At 36.4% G+C, this 13,636-nt stretch overlaps 1 protein-coding gene across 1 annotated transcript; it reads left to right on the top strand.

The window, feature by feature from the left end:
* Positions 1–4,281: 4,281 nt before the first annotated feature.
* Positions 4,282–12,972, top strand: LOC121728967. Its single transcript, XM_042117321.1, has 6 exons — positions 4,282–4,911; positions 6,883–7,120; positions 7,326–7,569; positions 10,330–10,563; positions 11,371–11,545; positions 12,448–12,972. The coding sequence occupies exons 1-6, from the start codon at positions 4,411–4,413 to the stop codon at positions 12,613–12,615; spliced, it is 1,560 nt and encodes a 519-aa protein (XP_041973255.1). The 5' UTR covers positions 4,282–4,410; the 3' UTR covers positions 12,616–12,972.
* The last annotated feature ends 664 nt before the right edge of the window (positions 12,973–13,636 follow it).

Genomic DNA, 13,636 nt, shown 5'->3' with positions numbered 1-13,636 from the left:
TATGAAAAACGAAAGAGGTAACGTGATACTGATTCGAGCATTAACTTTAACAGTCGTTGGTGAAATTTGGCCTAAAGGTTTTTTTTAACGTGGCAGAGCCATGCTTCGGCACGGATGGGCCGGATCGACCTGAGATATACCACGAGCTCACAGAAAACCGGCATGAAACAGCTTGTGCTGTGTTTCGCCGAGTGAGTGACTTTACCGAAGGCCCAATTCTCTACCCTTCCCTACCCTCTCCCATTCCATCCCTACCCTCTCCTATTTCTTCCCTACCCTCCCCTATTCCCTTCCCTACCCTCCCCTATTACCCTATTCCCTCTTAAAAGGCCGACAACGCACCTGCAGCTCTTCTGATGCTGCGAGTGTCCATGGGCGACGGAAGTTGCTTTCCATCAGGTGACCCGTTTGCTCGTTTGCCGCCTTATTTCATAAAAAAGGTAGTTTGGGTAATTTTGATACTGCCCATTGAGTAAATAACTATGCCTACCACATTATAATTTACGGACTAGGTAGCTTAATAGGCACCATTGTCATAGACAAAGGAAAATATCTAAGTATAATTATTGTGGACGAATTTTATTGTCCTTTATTTTTATTACAAGGAAAAATCACTAAACGCCACCACAAAAAGTTTACATGACAACAAAATATTATGGTTTCCTAATAAAATCATAGATTTCCATTCAAAACGTTTCTCGCACAGAACAAGGTAGGGCGTTGGCTAAAAGGTCGGTTGCATTCCAAAATTCTGAGTATTGCCTGGCACCGCTCGACACGCGTTTGGATTTAGAATAAATTACTTTACGAGGTATTAACTTCGGTATTAAGTATAACGTTCTCTCTCAGGGCGGCTACTCATTTTTGCGACTGACTTTCCTTCCTTCCTTTAGCCATTGAAGTTTACACCTATTGATCTAGCACTTTGCATTAGATCGTGTTCAAATTGTCAAATTATTTACCGTAATCGATTACTAAGTTATTAAAATATATTAATTGATTACTTACTTACCTTATAATTACTTACCATAAAATATTTTTAAGTAAGTATGTATAAAACTTTATGCATTGTTTTATTTTTAATGTTTTGTTTTCAACGTAGAGTAACTTATATATTTTATTATTTATTATTACTTACATACCTATTTTAATTAAATAAGAATTTATTATGGTAGTTTTCATTTTTTTTGAGTCGCTCTAACATTTTTATAATATTTTATAATAAGTAAGTAAGTACACAGTATATGGTATATGAAACTAGGTAGGCATAAGGCACCTATATGCCGAATCCCGATTCCCGATTATATTGTAAAAATGTACAATCATGGGCCCACCTAGGTAGACCTTCCCCCCCGTGTTACCTAGTCTGCGCAAAATGTTTTGTGTCATAATTATTAAACTAATAATTGATTAAAGTTAATTTTCATGGTTTCCTATTAACCCATATAGACCAGCCGTGCCCAAACGAGGACACTTTTAAGTTTATACTTTTTTTTTTAATGAAAGAAGGGGGCAAACGAGCAAACGGGTCACCTGATGGAAAGCAACTCCCGTCGCCCATGGACACTCGCAGCATCAGAAGAGCTGCAGGTGCGTTGCCGGCCTTTTAAGAGGGAATAGGGTAATAGGGGAAGGTAGGGATGGGAAGGGAAGGGAATAGAGGAGGATAGGGAAGGGAATTGGGCCTCCGGTAAACTCACTCACTCGGCGAAACACAGCGCAAGCGCTGTTTCACGCCGGTTTTCTGTGAGATCGTGGTATTTCTCCGGTCGTGCCGGCCCATTCTTGCCGAAGCATGGCTCTCCCATGTATAAATACCTATTTTTATTGTAAGTTTCAATTTGCTAAAAGTGTATTTTTTTATTCCTAGAAGGTACAAATAATATTAAAATAGTTCACAGTGTTTTATAATGATTTTTCTGAACCTGTTTCTAATATCCGAAATGACGCCAAGTTAATATTTTTTATTTTCAAGTTTTTCTTTTAAGCATTTATATTTTTATACTTGAAAGAGCTCATTACACTATAACCAATAAAAAATATACATTTTAGTGTGAAAAGCTTTAGTCTCTATAAGATTAGGAGTAGTTTTATACAAGTGTCCCTATTTGGGGCCAATGGGCACATTGGATGTAAATTATTCCAATTTTGTCCACCGATCAATTTCGTATAATCAATGAACTGAAGGGTATTCAATAGCTATGATAAATACTATGGACTTCGGGAAGTTGCTATGATTGAAGATGACAGTGGAAAGATACATTTAGTCGTATTTCGTATAATATGAAAAAAAAAAAGAAAACGACGAGTTTGTATACCGTTTCGACCAACTAAATCAGAATTTGTTTTACATCGGCTGTCTATGCGATCGGTAGAAGCCATTACAGCGTTTTTCTTCTGGGAAAACTAAACAGTTGTATTACTGTTGAAAGAATGTCGACGTTAGCTTCCTACATTTTTATCAAAGCTATAACAATGATATGCGTGGGGTCAAGTCAACTGGTCAATCGATTTTCTCGCATTGTTATACGAAACAAAAATTGGTGGTAACTGGTAGGTACTGTTTACGCACATGCTGGATGTAGCAGTGGCAAACGCATGGCGGCTGCATCATCAATGTAATAAAAACAAGAATTGAATCAGCTCCAATATCGGCGGCATTTGGTCCCATTGGCCCCATTTGAGGACGGCAATTTTTTTAATATAAGAATTAAAAAAAAAAGTTTTTTGTGTTTTCCTACTAATTTTATTGGTTTCTATAAATGAATAAAGAAATTTCATATTTTCCATGGCTCAGATTCACTTAGGTCTTAATGGGTTGAAATTTTCAATATACTTACCGACCGATCATCATAGAGTAACTTAATATGCCGACCATCTTCTTAAAACGTGTGTCACATGAACTATGAGCTGCGTAGGTAAAAAGAAAACGTTACGTAGTGCGGGTAGTGCCAAATGCCAATATCTACAATAAGTAATAAATACCTACTTATTATTTTTATAAAACGAAATAAATATTATTAAGATTTTAAGATAAGTAATTGTTATAAGTAAGTACATAAGACGAAAAATAATTTTATTTAATTTTTGCATGTAACCGCAAACATATAGGAATGTAACAATAATACCTATTATTATTATTTTAACAATTTTTAAATATTAAAATCACTTAACGGGCATTTAACCCTTAACTACCTACCACCTATTTCTGTAACATAACCACCTACGTGCGGTCCTGGAGACCGCTCATGAACAATCGCCATAAATTCAGGTTCTATGGTATCAAGAAATGACTTAAATGAGTAAAATACTTATTTATGCTTTGGACTTCTATTTCAGACCTTCAAATAGCATAAACTATAACAACATCTTGAGATATATTATAATCTTTCAAGACTAGTAGTTTTAACAAAAAATATACCCTTCTTAAATTAAGAGATCTGACAGATAGAGGAACTTAAATAATCAACTTCTTTTGACTTATGTCTATAAATTAAGGAGTCCAACTATAAAATCAAATAAAAAAATTTAACATTAAACTTCAAATTCAACAAAATTGCAACCCCCAAAAATTTATAATTTTTCGCGGCAGTCGCAGCATATTTTTTTGGCACACAGCAAACAAATTATTGGCACTTTGCACATAATACCATAATATAATACATAAGTAAGCAGTTTTGCTTTTCTTTGGATCACACGTGAAATATGTTTTGCAAACTTCAAGTTTTTGCAAACTTAAAGCCACATCAGATGAACAGCATACTCGACCGAATCGGGTTCCACGTCACTACAATCTTCGTCTGAGATAACCTCGTCGTCTGACATCTCCTGTTGCAATCATCTTTCTATATTTTTATCGGTTTTATCCATTTTTCATGAAAGCAAACAAAATCGTGTGGGTAAAAAAATATCACATAACCACCTACAAGCGGTCACAGAGACCGCTGACGAAATATTTTCACTTACCCTGGCCGCGCGCACGTCCACACTCGCCGAGCGTTAGCGCGGTACTTATGTTTATGTAGAAAAGGTATATAGACGCGCACTGTCGTACGACGCAAACAGATTAAAATATTTGAATTTAAAAATACGTTGCGGTGTCAGAGACCGCTGGTAGGTGGTTAAGGGTTAATATTAATATTATTATGTTTTGTAATTTTCTTGCGTAGAATGGAACGGCGCACGTGGGTGAGTGACGTCACCGGTCACATTGACGTCATGAGAATTGACATTTGACATTTAGAAACAAATCGTTTGCTTGTTGTTTTGTGAAAATCGCTTTTTACCTATTTCATAAATAAATACAAAATAGACAAAATGTCAATTAAATAGTCTACGTTATCAAGCTTCGCATAAAATTTATTATGCTTTTGCTAGAGATATAGTGCTAAAGTATATTTTGTTTTGATTATGAAGCCTGGTAAAAGTGAGGTGAAAGAGGAAGTTGTGGAAGTCCATACCGTGGCCAGGTCTCCCTCGCCAAAGCACAAGGACAAGGAGAAATCCCGCAGCCGTTCCGGTTCACGGAAACTCTCCAATGGACACGTCGAAAAGGACGAAGCGACTTCCGAATCTTCGGACAAAGCGAAGCTTCGCGAGAAATGGGCCAACTCGGAGCAGGAGTCGGCCGACACCGAAATACCTATACATGACCAAATAAAGATGGGTATACTCGGGTTTGTCGAGAAGGAAATAAAGAAATCGGACAAGAACCCATCTTTTGTCTTCTACTCCCATGATCCTAATGGGTTGGACGAGAAATTTATGAAGACGCTCTCTAGACCGTCATCAGGTCACAAGGAGAAGCGCAGTCCATCGTACCGGAGAAAGAAAAGACATTCTTCTAAACATCGGGACAGGGATCTACATGATTTTGAGATTCCGGGCTCCAGTCTCATTGCTCTTGAAAAGGTATGATAATTGATATGTTTACAGATTTTATTTACATAGTTACCAATTTTCTATATTTAAGTTATCAATTTATGTTATCAATATACTGCTTAACCCATCGATCGTGCAAAGCGAGACACAATAGTATTTCTATTGTGTCTCGGTCACCGGTGACCATATGGGGCTTGGTGGAAATTCATGTTGAATACTAATAAAACACTATTTTTCGTGCACTTTTTCCACTATATTCAGAAATAATTATAAAATTTAACAAATTACATGACCGGTTTCGAAATAAATCATCTTCAGGTGTACTTAGTGTAGGTAGTTTTACAAAATTAAATATAATCAAAACAAACATTAGGGTTATCAGCATCATGGAATTTTTATACCATTTAGTAGAATTTTTCTTCTGAATACGACTATTTTCTACTGATGTTAAAATTGATATTTAGTTGGTTTTAGTATTTTATATTGATAAATTAATAACGTTATGTATCATATACATCTGTATATGTGACATAATGTTATTAATTTATCAATATAAAATACTTGCCACGATGGAGGTATTAAATTAAGTGACACCCAATATGCATTCTTTTCATTATGCTTAGTGTTAAGTAGGCAGTCTTCTTATCTTAGGTTCTAGGTAGTGATTGTTTTACATATCCCATATTTCTGTTTTCAGAAATGAATAGGACTGCAAACATTAAACTTATGGAAGTCAGAACTCAGAACAAGAATGATCATTGTTTTTAAATGAGATTAAATTTTGTATAAGTGTAATTTCACACCATAATAAAATTCTTTGTACATGATAACAAAAAGTGTGATAAGATATCATTTAAATCTGGGAGCATGGCAGTGCTCCAGCCAAGCTTTTTAGCAAAGGCACGGCCGTAGCATACTTTTCTCGAAGCGGTTCGCGGCTTTTTCACATCCCCTTTATCTTCGATGTTAACAAAGCTAGGGATTTAGAATTTCGGCGACTAGGAGCAAGTATTAAAACTAGCTTAACCTCCAAATTACATAACATTTCGATAAACAGTTTAATAGTTACGGATGATCCAAGTTACTACATTTTGTCACTCACTGACTGACAGATCATCAAAATTCTAAGGTACTTCTAGCAGACTTAGAACCTTGAAATTTGGCAACAAGGTAGGTCGTTATCCACAATAAAAGGAAAAATTATGAAACTGGCCAAGTGCGAGTCGGACTGGCGTTCATAGGGTTCCGTAACGTAAATTTGTATGGGAGCTCCCCTTAAATCACAAGTTTATGTACTTTTTATTACTTAGTATTAAAGTTGAAATACAATAAAGTATTTTCTGAAATTTTCTTTTACCAATTCAAATCCAATTGTGTGCTCATTGCCAAGCCACTATAATAATTATAAAAAAAAAGAAAACTATTGATAAATTCACTGAATGTTGATTTAAATTACAAAATAAGTTGAAGGCTTGGCTTGAATGTGATCTGAAAACTTTTTACAATAGATATATTGCATGGCTATGCAATATTTTGCTTGGCTCCTTTTTACATTTAATGTTTTGGTGGGATAAATCTTACTCAACATATTATATTACTTAAATAGCTTATTTAAATACCTATTAAAATAATATTATAATTTATGTTGAGTAAGATTTATTTAAATGATATCTTTTAGGCCCTAAGTGTGGGCCTGTTTCACCGCTTTCTGATAAAGCTATCTACCACTTAATTTGACAGATGGAGTATGGAAAATCTGTCAAATAACCCTATCGGGCACCTTATCAGGAAGCGATGAAACAGGCCATTAACATTGTTATATCATACAAATAATTTTATTTTTATGGTGTGAATTCACACTTGTATAAAATTTAATTCAAATACCATTATTTAAATACCATTAAATTTGCCTTCTTATGAATTCTTGTGTTTATCTTATTATTTGTTACTATTATTATTAAAATCTATTTATTTATATAAGATGATATTAAATATTTTCAGGTTGATGATTATTTGAAAGAATACAACAAAGATGAAGTAGTCACACTAAGCGGTGAACTTGAAATAGAAGCAAATGATGTTGAGAACAACAATGGCACACCAAAAGAGCTGCGACACAAGCCTCGGAAGACTCGGAGGAAAGCTCGAGAAGAGAGACAAGACACTAACGCTAATGGGAGGGATATTAGTCCCAAGGTGTTCAAAACTGGTAGCAAAAGTAAAAGTACCACAAAATCAGGTATGACTTGTTGTTACAATGTTCTCGGACCTTTATTTTTAAATAAGTTTATATTTGTCTGATGTGAAACATTATTATTTCGGAATAAAATACTGAGACTTACATTGGAATTGTACCTCTATACAATTATACATTCAATCTTGTAACTCTATTAAAAATTGTATATTTTAATATAGATTATTAAAATAAATTAAAACAATTCCAGCGAGGCCATCAGATCTATCAGCGATGCTGGAGAGCCTAGAATCAAATGTGCCATACCATGATCAGTACATTGACAACCCGTTCTCATCCCCATCACCGTTGACATCACCAAACGATGATAGACTTGATCCGTTCAGCGGTAGACCTGAGAAGATCTACTTGCAAGGTGGAGGGACTTTCCGAGCTATTGCTCGTGATAAGATGCTCGAAACTCAACAGTCGAGAGAAGGAGATAAGTATTTGAGGTAATGAATACATTTTACTAAAAACTTTTGTAAAATTTTTGTTACTTATAGATGATAACAATTAAATTATTGTGGCGGTACCCTCAATTCGCCTAACATTCCTGCATCGCGCTATCGAAGTTTTCTGAGCGCGTCGGCATATATGTGACAGCTGAAATGTATCACGTGGGCTTCGGCCTGACCGTGCATAACACCTCGCTCGGTCGGAAGATCTTCCTTTGTGGTGGCCACGCATATTCCCACATTGGTGACCCTCGACAGAACACGCCTCATTCATCATCATCACTCCCCGCCCCTCCGCACCGCGCCAGCCAGCATTGCCTCATCGGGTGCATCGTCCACTAGCCGCAATGTACCGCGGCCTGGGCGACTCCGCATCGGCATCATCGGGTTTTCTCACTACACCGACCGGTCAGCAAGCAGAGCACATCTCTCCTGGTCAGCACGTAGCATCGGCCCCGCACGGCAGCTATCCGACACACTGGATCCCGTGCAGCAGCTTCACAGTTCCGACTCACTGGGACTTCACTGCAACAGTTCCGACTCACTGGAACTCACTGGCACTGGTGACTCAAGCGACAAGACTTCAAGATTCGACCTCCGGTCTTCGGGGGGGAGTGATGTGGCGGTACCCACAATTCGCCTAACATTCCTGCATCGCGCTATCGAAGTTTTCTGAGCGCGTCGGTATATATACGACAGCTGAAATGTATCACGTGGGCTCCGGCCTGACCGAGCATACCACCTCGCTCGGTCGGAAGATCTTCCTTTGGGTCGCCACACATCATCCCACATTATTATTAAGCTAATTACTAGACATCGGATTATATGCACGATCAAAGTGCCGAAATATGCATGCAAATATGCACGAAAAAATGGCCGAAATATGCACAATTAAAAGTCACTTAATATTAAAATTTATTATTTTTTTAAGAATTTTCCGGTGGTGCCGTTAATAAAAGCGCCAATTTGTATAATTTCATCAAATCCATTTTTATTTCTTATGTAGCACCAATAATAATTTTCTACCAACATTCTCCGATTGCAATCTTAATGCCCATGGAAGTTTATTAAATCGTTATTCAAATTTTTTACTAATGTTGCCAACTACAAAGAAAAACTTTGTTTCTAGAAAGATATTGTACCTATTGGGTGTATTTTTAGCCCCCGACAAAAAAGAGGGGTGTTATAAGTTTGACGTGTCTGTCTGTCTGTTTGTCTGTGTGTGTATCTGTCCGTGCCATCGTAGCATTCAAACGGATGGACCGATTTTGATCTAGTTTTTTTTTGTTTGAAAGCTGACATGATCGAGAGTGTTCTTAGCTATAATTCATCATCATCAGCCTGCTCAGTGCTGGACAATTAGGGTTTATCTGGTTCATGAAAGGCCGTTAGCAACTTGTATTCGTTTGATGGGTTTTATATTTCATTTAAGTTCGTGACATTTGTGAATATACAATATACGTATACACATATTAATGGAAAGTTGACCTGGTGCTGCAGCATCACCTGGTTATCAATAGGATATCCAACTCTTCGCCAACTAAGAGTAGAGGTTTCGTGTTTGGGCTCATTTTAATTGCGACAACCAGTAAGAAGTAGATAGACAGTAAATCTTTACATGCTGCTGCTGCAGTATCACCTGGATTCTATAGGAACCGAGCTTCGTATGAACCCAAAGTGGAGGTTTCATGTTTGGGCTCATATTAACGGCCTCATTGAAAAAGACATTGATAGATGGTATTCATGAGAATATATGATTATGTTGATAGGAATTATACTGCACTATAACCAACACAAGTTTTAAAAGTTTGAAATAAAATTAAATTAAGAAATTAAAAAAAAACCCCGCCAAACAACTTTAAAAAGTAATGAAATAATATTTAAGTACTGCCTTTAAGTTCAAATAATTCCTAACTTGTGTAAAGTAATATTTTAGTCCATAATTGTTGTCAAGGTGTGTCGGGGGACCGCTAATGTAGATGTTTGATTTGAGATTTCACATAACATTATAGTTTAAGGATCAGTTCACAGTGAACCGAATGGAGATAATCAGCGACTTGGCGGTTGTAGGTTGTAGTTTACTTGGCGGTTCCCCGACACACCGTGACAACAATTATGGACTAAAATATTACTTTACACAAGTTAGGAATTATTTGAACTTAAAGGCAGTACTTAAATATTATTTCATTACTTTTTAAAGTTGTTTGGCGGGGGTTTTTTTTTTAAATTTCTTAATTTAATTTTATGCAATTTGCATTCTTTGGATGGAGCCACATATTTGAAGTGTTTTGATTTATCGTACGAGTAGGTACTTCTGTTTTGTGGCCTCGGTGTGTGTCATGATAGCTAGTTTGGAGACTACGAGGGCACAAAACTACCGAAATGTGCACTATCAACGAAAAGTTGCCAAAATATGCACTATAGCCTAAAAAGTGCTATATAATCCGATGTCTACTAATTACCAATGGAATTGGTAAGTCTATTAATTTCACAGGGACTGCATTGCAAGCAATGTATTTTTAAGAACCATTACGTCACTTGGTAGGCTTATGTCAATTCAATGTTTGTTTGGATGGGTTTGACTTAAAGCAACCTTACTTAGGTCCTCCATCTGCCTAGGAATCCACTTCTCTGATAGTACATTTGTTAGACCTGAGAATAGGTTTTACTTACTTTTTATATTGATACTACAAATTTGCTGCAAAACCACATTTGCTGGGTCAGCTAGTTTTGTAATAATAAACTAATATTTTTTAGGCTCGGCAACTTCACACCTCTCGATGTGGCTATAACCGTACAGAAGGCATGGCGAAACTGTGCACCGGCCTGTCACGGTGTGTTAGGAGGCCTGTCCCTCATGCATCTTCTGTTGATCAGTTACTCGGACAGCCTGGACGCTGGACACCTGTCGTTCCATGCGGTGGTGACAATGCCGTATGTGGCCGCTTACTATTTCTTCTGCGTGCTCTGTCTTCTGTCTGTTTTGGATAGGTAAGTGAATAAATGATTTTTAAAACTTTTACACCATGATAGAAAAATATGGAATCATAATAATATAAGGTGTCGGTTGGCAGCAGCCGACATGAAGCAACCGCAGACGACGTGTCGTCGCGACACGTCATTTCTTTGTATTTCTATGAATGTGTCGCTAGTCTCGCTAGCTGCGCAGGGTATTTCATAGAAATACATAGAAACCAGTAGTGTCGCTGCGATACGTCGTCTGCGGTTGCTTCATGTCGTCTGAATCGTTATAGGCCTTACATCGTAAGATTAAGTCGGCCTTAAAACATTAATAATTACAAAAAACTTAAATCTAAATCCCTTAAATACAATAAGTGGATTACATAACTTAAAAATATATCACTGCATTCAGCCTTAAAATTAGATGACATAATGTTATGAACAAAAAAGAACAAATTGAACCGGCACCTTTATGCATAAAAAATATGACTCTTCCTGACATCTATTGGCGAATAATAATACTATTTTGTTAGAAACTAATTGTTTTAACGACCAGCAGATGGCGTTATTAAGTAACACGAAGTCAATGAGTGTTTGCTATACCGAGCAAAGCTCGGTCATCCAGGTACTTAATTTTAAGCCCTACAAAAAGAACCAAGGTTCTTTTTGTAAGGCTTAAAATTAATTATTAATTAGGCTTAAAATAAATTCATAATTAACTATACTTTGGTTCAAGAACCAAAGTATAGTCAATGAGCGAAGAATGAATAGAACCTTCTATATTATTCATCGCTCACATCATCAAACCATGTCTTTACCGTATATTGCTACTTTCAGGTTAGATCTAACTACTATAGACGTGTCGCGGGTCCAACCGTGGTTTCAACCTATGGTGTTAGTTGTGTTGTACACCGCTTGCCTCCTTGTCTGCGCCGCGGCGCGGGCGTACGACGAATTAATGGTGTACCAATACACGCCGCTCGTGACTAACTTCACTGCGAATGTCACTGTTGTAAGTAGTGCTATCTCTTTCGTACTTTATATTTAAGCTGTTTGTGGCTAACTTCACTCAAAATGTAGCAGTAGTAATGCACAGTTATAAAATAACAGTGTCCAAGCTGCCTGTTGCTAACTTCACTGTCGTAAGTATTGCTGCTTCCAAGTTAGTTAATACAACCGTACATAATATGACCTCCGTCTTTTTGACAGTCGGTTAAAAAGTGTCTGTGGCTGATTTCACTCTAAATGTAGCTGCTGTAACTGATGCTTTAGTCTTACATACATATTACCAGTGGTAATGCACATTAACTTATTATGTGCCGTTACTCATGGGTAACTTCAGTGGTAATGTTTTTTTGTCCTATTCCTTATTCGAGGAACTATAATATTATGTTGATATAAGTATTACATAGAAGCGTCTAAGATGTCTGCATTATGTGCTGCTCGTAGCTTACTTCACTGCAGACACGTCTTTGGTTGTACGGATTTTATCACTGTTGAAGTCACAGACATAGATCAAGATAGATATCGCATGTGTATGTACTTCGCGTGCCATATCGCGTTCCCAAACGACGTTTTTCGAAAGTCCGTTCTTTAGTCTGCTATCGAAATCGGACGTCAATCGGCGTTTAAAAAATCCTAAATGTCCAAAAGTGCCGTATAGAACTGAAAAAATTCAAATAGAAACGTTGGCCTTGATAATGGACACGTATCTTATCATCGATACGTCACAGTAGCTAGGAAAAAAGTGGCACGCTCGTTTTCATACAAATGGAGCGAGATGCGGTATCTATCTTGATCTATATCTGTGGCCGATGTGCTGTTTAGGGACCCAAATAATATCGTTTTTAATTCTGTTATTTTTTCTAAATGCAAATAAACTACATTTTCATATATATTTCCTTTTATTTTCAGCCAACAATACCGACGTTCTATCACACTTGGACGCACTTTTCGATATGGAGAGCGGTACTTTCGATACTGGGATTGGTGTATTTCATAATATCAAACCCGCAAGATGTGATACATATGAATCTCACGAAGTTACTACAATACAAGCAGTCGTTGCAGAGTATCGGATGATTTGTATAGGCTTATAAAAGGTAAAAGTTAAGTCTTAACTAAAATAGATCATTGATAGATGACGGACCTATGTAATTTAGTTGGGTAATATAAAGCCTAGTTGTAGCTAAATATATACAAACCCCACCAGATAACGAAGGTCTGCCATCTCACATCCGCATATGAATGAATTTCTGATGGTAGCATTGAAAGAGAATTGTTGATTGATCATTTCCTAGCCAAACTGCTAAAGCGATTTGGATGTAACACAAACCGATTTTCATGCAAAATAGTTTACACCCTATCTCTTGCGTGCACAAAATCGCAGACAATATTATCTAGTCAGGGCACGTATAGTAATAATAATATGTATATTATCATAAATTAATATAAATATGTCTTATTTCCAAAAAAAAAGAAAATAAGGCAAATTATGACGGTAGAAGTTCCTTATATAGAGGGGCTATATTATAAGGAACTTCTTATTAGATTATGTCGGTATATTTAAATTATATTCTACTTGTTATGCTTACAAGGTAATAATGCCTGATATTATAAGACAAGCTGATTTCAGAAGGTTTACTTATGTAATGGTTTATTCGATTTTCTTTGAAGACATTCAATACTTATGTTTAATTTTAGAGTAAGACATGAATAATGATATCCCAGGGGAAACGAAAAATGTGGATTGTCTTTTTTTTGTTTTGTGCACATAAACAGAAAAATTGTTATAATATTTTAACGGAAATTTATCTATTTACTAACAGTTTTCATCAACCAGTCAACATTGATGTCGAAAAGATAAACTCCGGTCAATCAACTTGAGATGGTGGCCATAACTCAAATAATTGTTTATGAATTTGGAACTTTAAATCATAATTCATATCGGCATTAAAAAAAAACAGTATTAATATTTAGGAGGTATTAAATTTCTACAGACTTCGTCTTTGGGCGCTGTACTTAAATAATATTATTGTTCTTACTCTGACAAGAGTCATATAAAATATTATTTAAATATAGATCTCACCAAAAACATATTGAT

Source organism: Aricia agestis, chromosome 7 (genome assembly GCF_905147365.1).
Source record: "Aricia agestis chromosome 7, ilAriAges1.1, whole genome shotgun sequence".
NCBI lineage: Eukaryota > Metazoa > Arthropoda > Insecta > Lepidoptera > Lycaenidae > Aricia > Aricia agestis.
The sequence above is the reverse complement of the archived record's forward strand: the minus strand, read 5'-3'. Positions and strand labels throughout refer to the sequence as shown.

Excerpts from the sequence above, each read along its gene's own strand:
- LOC121728967 (XM_042117321.1), top strand. The coding sequence starts at position 4,411 with ATGAAGCCTGGTAAAAGTGAGGTGAAAGAGGAAGTTGTGGAAGTCCAT. Across the intron at positions 4,912-6,882 it reads GTCTCATTGCTCTTGAAAAG|GTTGATGATTATTTGAAAGA; the intron begins GTATGATAATTG and ends AAATATTTTCAG. Across the intron at positions 7,121-7,325 it reads TAAAAGTACCACAAAATCAG|CGAGGCCATCAGATCTATCA; the intron begins GTATGACTTGTT and ends AAACAATTCCAG.